The sequence below is a fragment of the Aythya ferina genome, assembly GCF_964211825.1.
Source record: "Aythya ferina genome assembly, chromosome: 14".
NCBI lineage: Eukaryota > Metazoa > Chordata > Aves > Anseriformes > Anatidae > Aythya > Aythya ferina.
Window position 1 is genome coordinate 18,914,905 of NC_140312.1, and position 19,716 is coordinate 18,934,620.

At 36.4% G+C, this 19,716-nt stretch overlaps 1 protein-coding gene across 4 annotated transcripts in view; it reads left to right on the top strand.

Annotated features, from left to right (window-relative positions):
* The window catches only part of ATP10B (ATPase phospholipid transporting 10B (putative)), a 212,549-nt gene that overhangs the window by 162,028 nt on the left and 30,805 nt on the right, over positions 1-19,716 (top strand). For all 4 annotated transcript variants that reach the window (XM_084535382.1, XM_084535383.1, XM_084535381.1 and 1 more), the window contains 5 exons: positions 6,385-6,589; positions 9,596-9,681; positions 12,625-12,731; positions 17,066-17,197; positions 19,447-19,574. In XM_084535382.1, coding sequence (XP_084391508.1) covers positions 6,385-6,589; positions 9,596-9,681; positions 12,625-12,731; positions 17,066-17,197; positions 19,447-19,574 — 658 coding nt within the window. The remainder of the gene's footprint in view (positions 1-6,384; positions 6,590-9,595; positions 9,682-12,624; positions 12,732-17,065; positions 17,198-19,446; positions 19,575-19,716) is intronic.

Genomic DNA, 19,716 nt, shown 5'->3' on the forward strand with positions numbered 1-19,716 from the left:
ATGTGCTTGCAAACAGCAATAGACCTGCTGTCAAGTCCCAGAAGTGAAATAAAAAATGGCAACTTTTCTCTGGACCCAGGAAACATCATATGCAGCTCATTCAACCCAGGGTGAACCCAAAAGTTTTTTGAGAAGAAAGCATGATGAAAGGAAAACACCATCCTGCCAAGGGTACAGTAAGCAAAAAGAGGTTTGTTGCCAACACTTTCATTTAAAGTCTTGTTCAGCAGCACTGACTTTTCACTTGTTAAAGAACCTTTTCTTTATGTTTTATTATTTTTGTTTTCTAACAAAGCATAACTTTAAAGACTAGGAGCCTGCTGGAGGCTTTAGTCGGTTCATTTTATACACCAAAAAAAGAGAGTCTCAAGCCTGTGGTCTGCTTGAAGTCCTATCACCTTCCCTCAGGCAAAATTTCAATTGATTTTCTTGGGCACAGCAACATCAAGGCTTCTATACCTCAGTGGTGCCTCCTCTGAATGTTGGATGAATATAATCAACTGGAAGCTGAAGATTTGACTTCATATCCCATCTTCCGCATGGCTGAAGATGCATTCCTAAGACAGCAACACAGCAAGAACTTGATCAATTTAAACTTTTTTTTTTTCATATAAAAGTAGAAATATAAATAAGTTACAATAACTGCAGGATGACTATCTGCTATATTACTGCAACTAACTTTCCTTCAGCAAAGATCCAATGCCATTCATTTGCTTAATGCCAAAAATGAGCATATCATTCTGGGGGGAGGAGGACCATCACTGGCAGCAGGCGTTCATTCTGTGTTCTGTCATCCATGTAGCTTCTATGTGTACTCCAAGTAGTATGGGATTTTTGTATCTAGTTTAACAGTGGATACCTGAATTAACAGCGGGTGTTACTGAAGGTAAAAACAGTGCCTTTTGTTTGTGCAGGCTGAGGCATTTCTCAGCTTCCAGTGACCTGAGAAACTGATCTCAACTAAGAGGATGCTCCAGTTTGTTATATGCCACCATGCAACTGCTTGAAAACAGTGGTACCAAAATTGTAAGAAATACTTAAAACATGAGTTTGTCTTATGTTGAGCATGGTGATTGTGTAGTGAAGAGATGTGCGATGTAACAAGCTGACAAAATGCAAAATAAAAATATCTAGTTTCCAAGACTAAGATAAAAGTTTCCTCAGAAACTAATGCTAGTGATTAGCAGTCTTTAAGTAACTGGTCAAAGAGCAGTGAGCTAGTGGTTCTTATCAGTCACTGCATATTGCTACAGTGAGGATCCATGGGCTTTATGGAAGAAAATCCATAAATATGTAACTAATGTTACCACAGGTTTGTATATTGCTTTATCAGAGCTTTTTTTGAGGTCAAGGCATTTAAAGGTGCTTCACAGAAAAGATGCTCAATGGTTTAACCAAAAGCAGCTGAAGGTAATTACTAAAGACAAAGCAGAAATAAACAAGAATCTGTTGTTTTGGCTCAGATACCTGCAGAACCATGAGATTGTAGCATTAAGTCTTATCCTACCTATCTTAATTTTTAAAACACAATTAAATCCTGGAGAGAAGCTGGCTCCCACCATGTGATTTAAAGATGCTCCATGGTTATGTAAGGAGATGTCTATTGGAAAAGCTGATTTAGGCTATGGTTTCCAGAAACTTGGTAAGGTAAAAGGAGTCCTCAGAAACCAATGCCAGTGATTACTGGATTTTAAGTAACAGATCTTGGTTTTACCTATTCAATCCAGCTAGTGCCTACAGAATTGTAGTAACAGCATTTTGCTGTAGGAAATATTCAAAAAGAAAAAAAAAATAGATTTTCCTAAATACATTAATCAATAGATTAGTAAAATAATGTAGTAGTCTAAGCAAATGTGTTCTCAAAATACTTTTGACTTCTACTTTATTGTATTTCTTCATTCGGTGTATGTCATTATAAAATCGAGATAGAGATGGAAAAAAAGTAAGTTAAAAGAAAGCCAGAGCATTGCGTATGAGCATGTAATACATTTCTAAGTTTCTGGCACTTAGTTCAGTTTGCTTTACTTTAGCATTCCATATAACTTGGAATGATTACAGAAGTTGAATATTGACTTCTTTTATCATTGAGATAATAACATCCATAGTAGGATGCTATCAACAGCTTTAACATGAAAAAGTTAGTATCTGTTGCTAGCATATAGGAATTCGTAACACCAAGCTGGTGTAATTAAAAAATGTATTTTTTTAGACTTTAGAAAAATTTAATTCCCATTATCTCTAAAAGATGCTCATTGCTATCTTACTGCATTACCGGAATCCTGAGGGAGTGTTGCACAGCTATGGAGAGGAAAGGTTATTACAGATTGCTAGGTCTTGTTACAGGACTGACTGCTGCTAAATGATGATTCATTGATGCTGCTAGGCTGATGTCCACATCACAAAATCAGCCTTTCTATCTACCATAAATGATAGTAACATGGCAGAAGACAGTGATGAATCTGCATGGACAAAACAATACTTCTGCTCAGATATAGTATTCCTCAGCTGGAGTTATTAATTCAAGCTGTGCTGTACTCTGGCCTAAGGGCAGGTTTCAGAATCAGTTTCCCTCCAGTCTAGTGCCTTGCTCAAGTCCCAAATCTGCTCCTTTGTTGTCCTTTTTTCAAAGTTTTATGGCAGTAGCTCCTAGCCTTGAGATCATGGCCATAAAGTGGTGCTAGAAAGCATGTTGTGGGGATTCCCATATAAAAGCTGTTGAAATCTTTGATAGTGTGTTCAATTTCTATTTGTAAAAATAATCTGTAAAGTATAAATTTCTGTGTAATTCTGTTTACTGTGTAACATTGAGAACATGAGAGCATTAGCATTTTTTGATAAAATGATACTTGAGAATATAACATTCTAGAGAATTTACATGCAATAAATACAATTCTTGAGAATTTACATGCAATTGCAAACATACAATTGGCTTTGTCTATATGTGACAGTAATTTTTTTTTCGGAGTGGCTGATGTTATAATCTAGTGGCAATTTACAGGGTGAAAGGTAGAGCAAACAATGTCTTTGCTTCAAACTGCAAAAGAAACTCACATGCAACTTTTAGGAGTTCAAGGAAATAAAACTTACTGAACTAATTCGATGATATGATAGTTATGCATAATAAAGCTTTCTGAAGATCTTTCTCTCAGACAATCTAGGACTCATAGACATCCTGTGGGATGCACATCAAAAAATACCTTTATTTAATCTCCTCTGCAGAGCAGAACCATATTTCTTTATTTCCTCCTATTCACCATCCTGCTTGACCCAGTTTTTGTTTGAAGTTCATTTTTATTGAATTCAAGAAGGTGAAATGATATTTTTGACACAAAGTCAATAATTTATTCATGTTCCCCCGCAGTATCTAACTACATCAGACTTTCTTATATGATCCTTTCTTCCCAAAAATGCTTTCATAAAGTCCACTCAGTTCAGTCCTACTGGTCATACGTGATGAGTCCGACACCAAATTCTGGCAGACTGCAGTGACTATTCAAGGCTTTCTCTTTTTGTCTGCATTAGCCTGTGAGGGATATTGTCATGCTACCCATTATACCAGGAAGCAAGGGAACCATTTTTAAGTGTGTGGTTGATAAATTGCCTGGTAAAGGAAAGAAGGTAATGAGAAACTTTCATCCTAGATCATAAATCTGACGTCCCACAGCCCTGATGCCACGTGCAATAAGATTCAGGCTTTCAGCTCTCCACCTATAGAAAATCACCACGTTTTGTTTGGTTTATTGCATAAATGTGTTTGTCTTTTATATGATTCTCGTCAGACCATCTTAGATTTATGAAGCTCTTCTGTTTATTTAGCAACTGAAGCATGTGCTATGAACTTTAATCAAAGAACAGAGAAATGGGCAGAGTTCCCAGTTACAGGAGTTGCTGCAAGGAAACTGCTTCATTTGAAAAATCTTTCTAGGCAACTGGGCCAATGTTGCTGTGGGGTGTGAGAGATTCCTTGTGAAGTACTTTTTGTTCTTTTATTCATTGGTAATTCTTGGCAAAGTTTAAGAATACCTTTATAATGTAGGAAATTTACTCTCACAGTTCCAGCTAAATAGTTCTTTCAGGAAATATAGCTCTCTGCAAAGAAACTGTGCTTCTTTACTGAATTTGATGTTCCTTAGGAGAGAGGGGTGCTGTTCACCTGAATACAAGAATGTAATACTAGCAATTCCTGAACTTTATTCCCTGTGCTAAATAAAACTTCTTCTCTAATCTGAAAGAAGTCACTTGGCTTTTCTGACTCATTGTCTCCTCTGTAATTAGTGAATGGACAGAACCTGAAGCTGTGTGCATAATGTTAGGTTCATAGGGGATTATTGAAAAAATATTACAAATATATGGTTTCTGTGGATTATTTTTATTAACCTGTTTTTTGGTGTTGTTTGTTTTTTTTTAGGTTGATGTATAAGATAGTCAGCTAGGCAAGACCTTTCTATAGCAAAAAGCAGTGAGCAGAAAAAATTAAAAGCGTGTTCCATAAATATCAGAATTGTGCAAGAGTTGACGTAGAGAGAAGTAGGATTGCCCTGCAGAAGTTCTAGCAAACAGTACATGTAAACTGTACGTGACATCCATATGTCTAGGGTAGCAAGGCAACCCATCTGCTTGTACTAAACTGCTCCTGTAATCTCAGAGTGTTTTATGTTTTAAACAAGCAAATTAAGTTCTCCTGGAAAATCATTTGATATGGAAAGGATTCCTAGTTGCTCAGTGGGTTTACTATATTAACATTATTGTCCACTTTGTAGAGCAATAAATATTCAACATGTACCTGCTTAAATATCTTTGAAATAGAAACTGGTCTGGAATTTTTATTTTTATTTTTTTTGAAAGAGCAGCAACATTAAATTAGCTTACAGCAGACTTCTGTTTCTCAGTGTGATCTTTTTATGTCTGTTGTTGAGCAAAAGAAACAATGACATGCATATAAATAAAGGCAGAAGAATGAACAATTCACTAATGAAAAATTAATGTAAAAAAGAAAAAGTATTTGTTACAATATTGCTTAGCAATATTTAAGTGCCTCTCACATCTACCACTAAATCAATTTATACAATTAGTTTTGTTTTTTTTTTTTTTTTTAATGTTTGTTTTTTCCACCACTGGGAAATGCACAGAATTTAACTGTACACATAACCTTTGCAGGAAGTTGTTATTTCATGTTGCTTTACAGATAAGGATGTCAGCCAATTGCAAGGGATTGCCTGACAGCATTAGGTCTGGCTCCCCTTTACAGAAGACCTGGAAAGTAGGTTAGCAGGAAGTATTGGCCTGACTCTGAAGCAATGCTTGGATGTGTGCCTTTGAATTGGAGCAAAACATTTTATCTTCTGTATCAATGCTCATGAAACAAACACTTAATTGAAAGACAGTATTCTTCAGGCAATAAATGAGGATGATTCAAAACAAGTAAAAATGAGACTGAGTCATTACAAAAAGCCTCTTACTGTGCATCTTGGGCATTTGTGTTATAAGCATTTTCGGTCTTACAGAGGGAAGACCTAAGATGATTCAATTATTTGTATTAAAAAATAATTTACTCTCAAAAGTTTAGAGTAACTGAGCTGTGGTTGCCTGTGCAGTTTACTCATTAACTAATTGTAAAGCTTATTGTGCAGTTCTCAGTTTGCTTAGTTGATGAAGAGCAGTTGAAAGATTAATTATTGAAAAGGTAATGTCAAAAAATGCTATATCCCAAACCATTGAACAGTGGTTTGTTGATGTTGTTTGTTTCTTGCCCTTACATTTGCCATTAAACTTGAATTCCAGTTCTTTTGTTCGTTGTTTTTTTTTTTTCCTCTTAATATTAAGGAGCATTTGCATGCTGTTCTACCTTTTGAAGATTATTCTATGTCCTAAGCTCAAGACTCGAAATTAGCTTTTGAGAATTACAAATTGAAGAGACCTGAAGCAAATATAGCTGTGATACTGGATTATTTCTTTCAGGGTCTATATGTTGATGTTGGAAAATATCCTAGACATAGTCACAGTCAAAACCAATGAATACTGTTGGTGAAATGTCTGAATTTCTTGTATTAAGATACTTTAAAATACCTCTTAGTCTGAGCACCTTTCAAGTTTTACTGTGGAGAATGTAGGCCTAAAACTAGAACAAGAAATTTTGTTGTAGTTTTTTGTTGTTGTTATTATTATTATTATTTCAAGTAGATATTTTATTTTGAATGAGAGATATGGTAAAGTAGTACTATGAAACTGTCTAAAGCAGTAATTTCTAGGTGTTTTGCTGTCTCTTTTAAAAAATTACAACAGTGTGCCACCACTGGCCTATTTTCTTTTATTGAAGCCCTGTTAACCAAGGGGCCTGCCTTCCTAACATAAGCATTTACCCATGATGTTTCTTTAATCCAACAGGAAGGACCGTGCCTATGTTGAGAAGTGTTGGAAAGATGTACAAGTGGGGGATTTTGTGCAGCTGCAGTGTAATGAGACCATCCCAGCTGATATTCTCTTGCTGTACTCCTCTGATCAAAATGGGATCTGCCATTTGGAAACAGTGAACCTTGATGGGGAGACAAACCTTAAACAACGACGAGTCGTGATGGGGTTCTCTGGCCAGGTAAGTCTACTGAAAATGCAGCCCATGCAGACAAGGGTTGGTCTGAGCCCATCTGCACCACAGCTGCAGCCACAAAGTGCAGCAGTTTCGATGGGGTGGTTTCTTCAATACACCTGCAAAAATTTTTTGCTGTTACTGCTAATACCCTGGGCAGAAGGCAGCAGTTTGTCCCAAAAGCTCTCTGTTATTCTTAGACAGGGATAGCTGTATAAAAAGGAAAATTATCTCAGACAGTAGTTGCCTGCAGGAAACTGCATCAATGGATTTTTAAGAGACAATACACAGTACTCAGGTTTGCTACTGAAGCAAGTCTTTCCTATGCATAAGCCATCCACACCCTGCAAGTAGTCAGAGCACATCCCATAGAAAAGCTGCTACTATTGAGTGAATTATTTCTGCATAGAAATTGGAAGACAGCTTGCACACCCCTTCCAGACTGGCTGTGTGCTTCTTTATGGATTTTGCTTCTCTGTTGCAGCTGATGTATTATTGCTCTTTCACCAGGCAGGTACACTTACAGCTAGGAATTGTTCTGGCTGTTCAACAGGCTGATTGTTCAGCTGGCTACTGCACCAATCTCACCTGGGCATTCTTTACATATGAGGTTTTCCATTTTTTTCTTTTAGAGGCTGTGCTGTTACACAAAATACAAACTTTTGCCTGTCATTTATAATATAAAGAAGTCTTTCAAATCAGAAAACACCCATGTGCTGTATTCAGACCAACTGTTCATGTTTGGTTTTTATATTGTTTTTTGTTTGTTTGTTTTTAAGTTTTGGAGTCATTATTTAGATAAACTGTGTGCCCAGAAGTGTTTATACGTATGAAGTCTTGTTACATAGGCAATGTGGAATGCATTTCTGACCATGGTGATATCCAGTGCTCAGGAAGGTCAGAGCTCAAATAATCATTTCTATTACCCTGTTATTTTAAATTATTAATGTAAACAGTATGTTTAAACAGAATGTTTAAAAAAACAAAACAAAACAAAAAAAAAACAGTGTGCTAAATAGCATATGAACTGGTTTTAGTGTTCCTGTCTACTACTACTTCCTTGTTCTTTGAGCTTTGTTTAATCTTGTCATTTAAGTGCTCCATAAAACTTATCAGATTTAATTACATCTATAGAGTGTGACTCTTTAAGGAGTAATGAAACATGTATGAACTGAGGTTAGTTCTTTGGTTTAGGATATGCTTAGGAATACTGAATTCACATGCCTTTGAAAGATTGAGAGGAAGGAAGCTGTTTTGTTGTTTTTTTCATTTCTTTTAAGCGATTTTCTAACTTGAATTTTCAATAGTAAAATTCTTGTCATCAGAAGAAAATGTGTTGAGAAGAATCATCTTTCTCTACCCCTTTCTAGCTAGAAACCTATTAGGTTGTTCAATGAGTAATGAGCTCTCCATATTCTTTTTGCATCTTGCCATTCTCCTGTTGTAGAAATATTTATAGGATAACCAAATAAGCATTGATTTTTCTCTTGACTTTACTGAGTTGAATAAGATTCAGCAATGATCTTAAAAGAGGTGGTAAAAATATTCAACTATGTGGGGCAGAAGGCATACAAAATGCCCTGATATTCATCAAGTTTTTACTTTTCCTCCAAAAATTATTTTTTGGATCAGATTCTCTATTTGTTTATACTTACGTTTTATTTTGTATGTATATGTATAAAATCTATGTATTGCTCAGAAAAAGAAGAGCAGGAGAGAGAAAATAATTTAAGAATTAGAGCACATTAAAAAAAAAAATAGAGAGAAAGAGAGAGAGAGAGAGAGACTTGTGGACTAGCACTGTGAGGAATTGCTCTTGCAGTCCAGCAAAGCTTTTATGAATTTCAGTGAAGGGTTCTTAAGATTTGATTTTCTGAAGGAGTCTAACTTCTGGAATTCCCTCTTACTTTAGAAAAAGATAGGGAAGCCCAGCAGCAGACCTGATTTCCATTTCTGAATATCCTAATGGGAGGAGTTTAGATTCAAGTTGTTTTTAATTATCTTAACTTTTTTATTACACAGCAATAATGATCCTCTTTCATGTTTTTTGCATCCCATTTTTATTACATGTTCTTGATCTAAAATCAAAGTCTTCTGTATCTTTTCAGCTGAGAAAGAAAAAGTTATGGCAATCATGTACCTTTCCTGTTGTCAGCTTTCTGGACTGCTTCACGCAGCCAAAAAGCAAGCCTGTTTCCTTGAATAAGGGGGAAATCAAGCAAAAGTGTGTGTCTTACTTCAGCTCCCAGCTCTCCTGGTACATAGGACTCTTTCTACCCTCTTCCTTCTTTTTTTTTTTTTTTTTTTTTTTTGTTTGTTTGTTTGTTTGTTTGTTTTGCTGTTAGTCTGTTTTAGTTTTATTTATTTGACTATATTCAAATTATTCAAGTATGCGAGCTCTTATTTGTGATCATGTATTCCTTACCAGTAAAGCAACTTTTCTAATATATTTCAAAATCCGTATTAACATTGAAATTATTTTCAGCTGATCTTGCTTTTGGTTGAAGACTGTTTTGTTTCATAAAGAATTTGAACTTTGTTACATTTACCTTAAATGAAGACAGGTGTATTCACTAACCAGCATCTGTGTTTTCTTGTCCAATACACAGTAGTTTTAAATTTAATTTAATGATTTGTTAATCCAGCAAAGGAGATCTGCTATAGTGTGATAATGCCATTCTGAAATAATAATAATAATAATAATTACATTATTTTTCAAAATTAAGTTTGCTTATGCTAAAATAGATTTTTGTTGAAAAAAAAAAAAAAAAAAGAATTTATTTGTGTGCTATTTGAGAATTTAAAAATTAAAAATATAGGCAGCTATTGCTCTTGGCTGCACCATCTGGCTGTGTATGAATCCAAGGGCAGGGTTTTACCCTTTTTTATTTATTTTTTTATTTTTTAAATTTTTTTTTGTGAAGTGCATTTACAAGCCCATCTGTGTTAGTGTTTAGCATTTCAAATACTTTTTGTATTTAATGCTCACTCCCAGTGTGTTTTCTTTTGCAGAATACTTTATTTGAACCAGAATTTTTCCAAAACACCATCATCTGTGAAATGCCTAACAATGATCTCAATAAATTCAAAGGGTACATGTAAGTATCTGTAACCCACAAGTTCATTTTGTGCCTCAGCTTTAATATTTTACTTGGGGGAGATATGGAAGGAAGCAACATATTTTGCAGAAATTGATTGACAACACTGTTATCTATTCCTTAACTCAGAAGTCAATATAAAATGTAGACTGGAATCCAGGTTTTAAGGCAAGGCAGGACAGAGGCTTGACATTGAATTTGCAGTTGTTTTATAAAAATTGTTCTCACAAGGCTTCATCTCTTTTCAGAATTCAGATATAAGTGCATTTATATGACCTGAGGATTAGGCTAAGCTAGATGTTAAATCTAAATCCTTCTTTATGTTTAAAGATATCCGGCTGCATGGTTCTGATGTCTTCATATTTGTGGCCACAGGGAAAAGCTATCCAGGATCTAACAAACAAACCAGATTTTCTTCTGGATGGAACACAAAAGACATCACCAAAAAATCCTAATGAGCCAATGCATTAATCTAAAAAAAAAAAGTGCTTTTTTTTGAATGTAAACATAATTGTGTGAGGAAAAAGCTGCATCCTCTGTTCCTCATGTTCTTTCTTTCGTTAAATAATTTGGGATAGGCATAATGGGGAAATCTACACAATCAAATTCAGCAGATGTTTCCTAGGCTACAAGGTCAATTTGGCTCATGTCCTAAAGTTCTCTTACTTTCGATTACAGGGCAGCTGTTTCCCAAGGGCCTCTCCAGAATAGTCCTTGATCCATGCTGATTCCCACACCAGGGAATTGTCTGAAATAAGTTGCTGCCCCAGACCAAATGCATGTTCCACATCATGCAACAAATTTAAAGAATTTAACTTGTATGAATGTATCAGCATGCCTGTCCACACTCTGACTTTTTTAGGTTTACTAGTAGCTAAACTAATAGTTAATGTCTGCCAGGACAATGTAGAGAGTGTTGCACCTGGCATAGCTGCAAATGGCCAGATCCTCTGACATCAGTAAACCAGCAGATCCTCACACATTAGCCCTGACTGTTCCTAACCTGGTCTTGAGAATTTATGCCCTGTCAGAATGATGTGTCTAATAGCAATGTCATTCCCCTCTGCTATGATATCTTAAAATGTAAAAACAGGTCAAGTTTGTATTGATTGCTAGCTGTAGTTGCTGGCTTTGAGAACCGCTGGGCATAATCTAAATTGAAGCAATCCTTCCAATTAGCCTGCTGTAATACAGCACAAGAGCACTGAGATTATATAAATGTAGGCAATATGTCACAAGAAAACACACAAAAACACACCCTTAGGACCAAGGACTAGCTTCAAACTCTTCAAATCTCTGTTGAAAGCCTGTAACAGAAAACTCTTTTGGAAATGTGTATTATCTCACCTGCTTGGTGCAATAGAGGACCTTTCTCTCCCTGATTCGGGGATAGATGAAAGAATTTTCCATGGAAAATGTATTTTTTTTCTTTGGTCTGTTTTAATAAATTATTGATCATCTGCCTCCCTGCTATAAGCCTGTAGCAGTACAGAACTCTCTCTGCTAAAAATGGTAAGAACTTAATGATGTCCATCTGACATGTCCTGGCCACAGCAAATTCTGCTCAAGGGGATTCAGAAAGACTTCTGTTAAGTGATTTCACGAAAGCTAAATCTAGATTTCCAGAGAAAGATGTTTCTGGCATTATTTCTTAAAATGTGTTAACAAAGACAATTGAATTAATATTTATTAACTAATATATTAACTACTAGGGTACACATATACACATATAGGGTACTTAAATCTCATTGCACCAAAGCCTGGGTTTCATATACACAAAATACTCTATAATCACTCCCATTGTGTTCAAATGCCAGTGAAGACAACCAAGCATCTGTAATTTGAAGGTGCTTTGGAAATCATACACTTCCACTCCAGTTTACAGCAGTGACCTTCTCCTGCTTTACCACTACAAGCCAGAGCTGCCTTACAATCTTCCTCTGCAGACTTTTTAAGCAAACCTATTATTCTACCAGCTTGTAGTTATTTGGCACCTCAACCTTTTTACTCCTCTTATTTTATGTCTAGTAGTCACGTGCAGCTGCAGGTAGACATAGGACTGTACATAGCCCTGAGAAAGCACCTTACCCCCATTTAAGTAACACTGCAGTTTACTAGTAAATGCAATGCTAAATATCCAATAGAAAGTAGGAAAAGATACATATTCTGAAATAAATATTTTCTTATGCTGGTACTTAAATAACAAAACCAGTTGGAGTGACCGAACTGAAAAATCTGTTTTGGTAGAGATCTCAGGAGAAGCCTACCAGAATGCATAAACAAAAAACTGTGATAAGTATCTTTCATTTTCAGAGGCAAGTAACAAGTTGCCTGCCTGATGGGGTGCTGGCCTTACAATTTCCATCAAGTTTTCATTTGTCTCTTCTACTAGCAGAAGGATCTGGTGTGTAATGGGACATCTTCAGCCAGGATGAAACAGCACGAGAATGAGGAAGAAAGTCTCAGCCTAGATACTCTTGAAGTGAACTGAGGTTCAAAGATGAGAAGCCCTGCAGTAGTAGATAGAGAGACAGAGGCTCTTGCAGGCTGCTGATACATTCATCTGAACTTTTACCAGCAGGCAAAAACTGCTCCACTTTCTGAAAGAATTCAAACTGAATTAGGTTGTACAATATATCTTGGCTTCATTTATGAGATACTGAATTCATCACATAAGGTACTAGGTGAAAGCCAAATTTCTTCCTATTGATATCGTAATACATACAAAATGTCAATGGGCTTTTAGAGATACTTAAACTTCTCTATAACATCTTACTGGAGTCATTATTGAAGCTGCGTGAAATACAAGCAATACAGGGCTTTCGCAGTTCCTTGTTTTCAACTTGAATTAGACATGCATGCAGAAATTTTGTTTAATACTGTTTCAGAACAGAAAATGACATAGCTTTATTTTACTTTTTTTTTTTTTTTTTTTTTTCCTAGGGAAAAGCCAAATAACGAACGGATTGGTTTTAACATTGAAAGCCTTTTGCTTCGTGGATGTACAATCAGAAACACTGAGGTTGCAGTAGGAATTGTTATATATGCAGGTAAAAAGTTGTAAAAAGTTCTTCCTATAGTATTCGTAGAATTTCCTTGTAAATATCCTTAAGTAAATATGCGTAGTCTAGCATCACACCACAATTTAACATTTTAAGAACTGATAGTACAGAGGGAAGAATACATAACCTTTTGAAGTAAAGGTGTTACTCATCCATCTCCAAAGGCAACAAGTCCTGCACTGGGTCTCTGGCAAGTGACAGTATCCTTGTGTATATCAAGTATCTTGCTACATTTATGCCAAAATGTCTGGTCAAGTCAAATTTGATAAGGTGAGTTTAACTCTCAGCTCTGTAGCTCTGATTATAATGATAATTTCATTGGTTATAAAATCTATACTGCTGTCCTTAGAGGTGTCTCATTGGCTCCTCAGGGCAGAAACTGATGCAGTTTAAGAACCACCCAGCAAAAAAAAAAAAAAAAAAAAAAAGGTTAGTTTTCATCATAAAGCCAACTAGTGCCAGTGCCAGCACATGGAAAGCAGTAGAAAAGCAGCTGGAGGTTACAGAAGAGGTGGCAGCCCCACAGGTTTGTGCTGACACAGACGGTGTGTGTCCTTGCAGTATTTCATGCAGTAATCTACATGAACCGCGCAAGATGGTGTCAGTGCTCAGATCAAGCGCAGCAGTGCCAGGTTCAGCAGTGGGTCAGCTCATTTTTTTCTCAGCTTCTTTTGCCTTTGGAATGTTACCACCACTTCTATTCAGTGAGCATGATTTATCATTGACTTTGATGTCTGTGCCCTCTTCTGCTTCAGAAGCAGCCTATCAACTACCAGTGTATCAACTCTTTATACCCTCTTTATTTGTTGATGAAATAAAATCAGGTTAAAAACAATGATTAACATCACCATTGGTTATTTTTACCTTTCTGGAAGTCATGTCACCTGTTGTATGTCTAACCAGCAGCCTGGGAGGCCTCAAGGCTGAGCTACCTAAGAGAAATAAGTCACCATTTTTGCAAGAGTCATTTACCTTACGTTGACCTCCACAATTCATAATATTTTACCTAACAATCAGCCATTTTATGTCATTGCTATAGAAGTGGACTTTAAATGGCTATAGCTCCCAGATATTTCCAAAATAGCCTTCACCTTGTAGGTCTTTCAACGCCTGTCTTTCTGAACATCACAAGTGAGGATGGTACCTACCAGACTAAAGGAGGAGTGCCAGACAGAGGAGGATTCCAAACCTATCACTCATTTTTTTGGAGCTACTATATAAATTCTCTATAGGAAACATACCCTGTAGAATGGGAGTAACTTCACAGATTCAAAGAATGGTCTGAGTTAGAAGGGACCTTTAAATATCATCTAGTCCAGCCCCCCTGCCATGGGCAGGGAAATCTTTCACTAGATCAAGATACTCAAAGTCCTATCTGACCCAACTTTGAATACTTCTGGGACATAACTTCTCTGTCTCACCACCCTCACAATAAAAAATGTTCTTCCTTGCATCCAATCAAAATCCAACCTCTTTCAGTTTAAAACTATTGCCCCTTGTCCTGTCACTTCAGGCCCAGGTAAAAAGTCTTCCTCTATCTTCTAATAAGCTCTCTTTATATATTGCATGTATAACATGCAATATACATGTTATACATGCAATATATAAAATATATATATATGCATATATCTATTTAATATGTATTATATATATAGCAATACATATATTTTAATTTTTTTACATATTTATATTGTTATATACTATAACATCTCCCTGGAGTCTTCTCTTCTCCAAGCTTAACACCAGCTCTCACAACTTTTCTTGCTGGGAGAGGTGTTCAAACCCTCTGTTCATTTCCATGGCCATCTTCTTGACCCATATCAACAGGTCCTTTCTTCTGTAAGGATTTCTATTTTTCTTCTCTTTGGTCAAGTCATTTTTCAGTATGCTCCTTTCAACATCAGCACAGATTCCAATGTGGGTCTCTGTTAATGTTGCTTAAGCTGCCAGCAGCAAAAGCTGGGAGTTTTAAAGTGATTCTCAAGATGTGGTTTCATTGGTCTGAGTAAGTCTTCAACTCAATTTCCAGTTGTCATCTTATTGTTAATGTCAGTATAAAAGTTTATCTCTTTTCTTCTAAAATTAGACTCATTTGAGCCAGTACCTGCTTCATTTCTTGGTTTCTTTGACATTTATTATATTCTGGCTTTTAATCATGGTCTCTGACCTTTTCTGAGTATCCAAGATCAGTCACATTACAACATGGCATGTTCTCTATTTTTATAACCCTATTATTCCTCAAACTTACTATCTAATGGAAGTCTTTGTGAAGAGCCAAGCCATCACTTGATGTGATTGTTTAGCCTGTGTAGTTCTCATCTGATCCAAGTATGATTTTGCTTTTCATGGTTACCCAAATGGTTCTACACAAAGCAATAGTGCTAATGCACCAAAACCTAATTACAGACCAACAGCCAACATAGTTTTCTCATTGCAATAAGGACAGCAGCAAGAATTATATGCTTTTCAAGTACTAAAGTACCAGAATGAAAAAAAGGTTTTAGATGAGCCTATTAGCATCCAGAAATTGAGAGATCATGTACCGGTGGGGTGATAGGTGAGGTGCTGCCTTACACGGCATACAAAACCATGAGGACTCTAGGAGAAAAAAAAAAAAAAATTCTCGTATTTCAGATATTACATTTCTTGCAAAGTGATATACTTATTAGAGGTGTGCAGAACACTCCGTTTCCTGTTGGTCAGCTGAAGTGGAAGGGAATAACAGAAGTGAAATTTGGAAATAAAGCTCCTCACATTTTCTTGCTGAAACAAATCCATCAATATTTGTTTGAGGGCTTCTGCATGGACTAGCTGGCTTTGTCATGTTTTTTGTTCGCTTTTTTCAACACAAAAAACTCTATTAAACATGCTGTAAAAGAAAAGTGAGGAACAAGGTTCGCACAGCTGCTGGAGGAACAGAAGTGCAGGCAGTAGTACTCTCCACTTCTGTGTAACTTGGTGGCTAGAGCATTTGTTCACTGAAGGGAAGACTTGGCTTTCATTCTCAGTTCTGCCTACATGGGACTGAACACACACCTCCTGCTTCGCAAGTTGTATTCTGAATATCTGTGGAATAAGCAGGTTATACATGAGTTAGAAAGAGAGGAGCACTGATGGTATAAACTGGTCCCACTGACATAGCTCCGGGTTGTGTAAATAATTGAATGTTCATTGAAATAGGAAGCCAAGAGTCCCAGCTCTTGGGTGAATGTCCTGAACATAAGGCTGGAGGGTAATTTTCTGTCTTGTGGTCTCTCTCAGTTAATAACTTTTGATGTAAAGCTGGAATTAATCCAATAGGAGTGATTAAATCATACCTTACTCTCAGCTTTCAGTTAAAATTCTCTAGGAAAAGCCAAAAGTTAGATGGCAAACAGTACCTCTCACATGCTAAACACACATATAAAACACACACACACAAAAAATAATAGTAAAATACAAGTCTGTATAGCCTGTATTTTCCAGGGAAAGGGCTATAGGAATAAACATAAAATATACTATTTAACATAAAATATACTATTTAATATAGCAACAGATGGTATCTAAATATGCTAATTGTGGAGCCACGGTTTAGATAATATTAATAAAATACATGTAGAAAATGTAGAAATGTAGAAAATTTTTGCTTGTTAGCTTCTTAAAGAACTCCTCTTTTTCCATTACAAAATATACCAACTCAATTTTAATTCAGTAAGTTTTATGATTTGGGTGTGCTTTTTTATTATTATTTCTTGTCCTACTGTTTTGTTAGCACTTAACATCCACACGATTTAAAACTAAGCAATGTTAGTATCTTTCACTGCTGGATCTAATGTCAGATACTGTTTAAGTTAATGTAGGAAATATGTCTAGTGGCTTCTAAATAGCTGATGAAAAATATTTTAAATGTTTTTCAATTATAGGTGTTGGGAATCAGTATAGCACTTAATCATGTTGATTGTAAAATACCAAAATTCAATATTATTGCTGTTTTTCCTTCTATTCTCAGGGAGACTTGGCTATTATGTAGAAGCACATCTGTGCTTTTGAGTCTCAGAAGATTTGAATATTGATACAAACCTTTTGTTCTTGTTGAATCTGCTGTCTTTTGGGAAGTAAAATGTATGTTACAGCTGAAAGCTGTAATATAATGGAGGTCTTCTGTAACCCCCTTGATTTAGTCTATCATATGTTCTGATGTACAGTCAAATGAGAAGATGGTCAATAAAATTACTGAATGAAACCAGAGTTAAATTAGCATTAGTTGTGAGCATCCTGCTCCCACATTGTGAAATGCTTTAAAATATATATATTACATAAATATATCTATTTGTGTTTTGAAGGTCACGAAACTAAGGCCATGCTAAATAACAATGGTCCTCGTTATAAGCGCAGCAAGATAGAGCGACGGATGAATATGGATATTTTCTTATGTGTGGGACTCCTGTTCACAATGTGCCTTGTTGGAGCCATAGGTATGAAGCACTGATAAAAATCTTCTTTCTATTTGATTGTTTTTTTCTATATGGTGATTAAAACTGATCTTATATGAGCGAGATCAGATCTAGAGCTGAAGGCCCAACGCTTTTGGAGTCTTTAGGCTCTTTTGTCTTCCAATATACAAGTTAAAATGTCAAATCTGAACAATTCAGATGGAAGGAAAGTTGGCCATGGCTATAAATATTTCACATAAGACTTGTCTCCACTGTGGTAGAATTTGTGTAAAGCAAGGAAGTGAAAGCCGTTGGGTTAATGCATTATAGGAATCGGTGCTAACAAATTGAGATATGCTTCCTGAATGGATGTTTGTTCTCCATGTGTAACTACAGAAGTAAAATGATGTAGCTTTACTTTCATTTTAGTAACATTCTCCTCTAATACATTCAGGGTGATATTAGCCAGAGGTATCCAATTTTCAATCTGTGAGCTGCACATGGGTAATTCATTCAGTTTACAATCTCCACAGCTACCTTCTTACCCAAAGGTCCCTTTAGAAGGCTGAGATGAATTAAGTGTTTAGTTAGGAACTGTCTGCATTTTTCTGGGGGCTTTACAGTGCCTCTTTTCATGTGAGCACACTTGAATATGGTAACTGGGTGGGCTGGGGTTATCTGACAGTAGTTTACTACATTGTAGATCTGAAAAACATTGTTTTCATTGCAGGTAAGCACCCTCTTGCCCTCCAACTCTGCAGTCTGTCCCAGGCAGGTCAGAATTAATGGGATTTCTTAACCCTGAGGAAAAGGGCCAGAACTTAAACCCGCTGAGTTTTGAATGGGTCACTGCTTTAAAGACATAACAGAGGCTCCCATGAGCAATTTGTGTTCAAAGCCCCCCTTTTTTTTTAATCGATTTAATCTCAGTGATAACTTACTTAGTGTTACTGCTTTCATTTAGTTTTGTAGAGACAAAGTCAAATCTGGTGCCCCTGTCAAGTTCTCGTGAACCTTCCCCAAAGGCCTGTGATGTGACCCACTAGCCAGTCATCACTGTAACACCGTTAGAAATAAGGGCCATTCAAAAAGATGAATGATAGAACTGACTTAATCACTTTTTTAATTTTGCTGCTTCATGTTGCAGTGGGCTTTCTTGGCACAGAAATGGGATTTCAGTTTGACAACTAAGCTCTATGCGAGGGAGAGAGAGAGACTTTATTTTCATTGTTCCCTGGCTGCTGTCATGTCGATTTAGAAACTTGTCTTTTTCTTCTTTGTAGGGGCCCTTGAGTAATAAAGTCCTTTAACTTAAAATCTAAGGGAGTCTCAGATGAAAAAGCCGGCATTTAAAGAAAACAGTTTATATGCTCAGGTTAAAAAAATGAAATGGTCCCATAGCTCTGTCATGAGTTCTTGCTTTGCAATATTGTCTGAACATAAGGCTCTTATACAAGAAGAAATGTTTCTCGTGGATCAATCAGTATTTTTCTTGTGTAGAGTGAAAAATGGGTGTAAGAAGTGACTTGTCAACTACAGTTGTCCTTCCTCCGTTGTGATTAAGGTCTCTAGCCATAAGATATTGCTGAAATAATCTTAATTCCTTTGGCAGCATATTAGTAGGCAGATGTCGCAGAACAACCACTAGTTTAATTGGTGCTAACTGAAGTTTTATCAGAACTGGGTATGCAAAGTGGAGGTTTTTGGCAGGAAAAAGGCATTGGGAGCAATGATGCACTGTGGGTTGTTTGTGCTAGCTAGGTGTCGTTTCTGAATATGTACATTTAGTAACATTCCTAAGCAAAGTTTATGTCAGTAAGAGCAATATGAAAGCTGGTAAAGTAGCCCAGGTGGGATGTTGGTAAGTCCTAAACTGGAAACTTTGCTGTAGTAGTGCAATGAAATCTACTGATATTTAATATACAGGGGAAGAAGCAGTTTGGGGGTGTGACCTAACTGATGGGAAATGGAGGAAATGTAAAAATAAGCTGCTTAGCTTGAGTTATAGGAAGCATGTGCTAACAAAGAGAGGTGGAAATTGAGAATGGTCGGGAAGGATGAAAAAGATTTCAGCTTCTCTCTATGAAAGTTATCATACTTTCTGTTAGAAAGTGGAATGGGAGTCTTCAACACTAAGGACTTTTAAAGCTAGGTGGCAGAGATGGAATCCTGCAGCAGCAAGAGGTAGAGTGAGAAGAGATGTATACAGAGCTAAGAGTCTTGTGGGACAGGTGGATGAAAATAATCACCTTCCTGCTCAGTGTATTTCAACATAATACGTATTCCAACAGGTCATGGCATCTGGGCTGGAAGCTTCTCAGAACATCCACCTTATGATGTCCCAGATGAGAATGGCAATTTTCTGTCTCCAGTTCTTGCTGGTTTCTACCTGTTCTTGACCATGATAATCCTACTGCAGGTAAAAGACAAACACTTCTCTGTTACCTTCAAGGAAGAAGCTATTCATAACTGACTACAGTCAACAATGAAAAATTAGTATCAAATAATAGCTGTGCAGTACCTTCTTAATCCTATTTGAAAATATTGTAAGGAGCATTTCA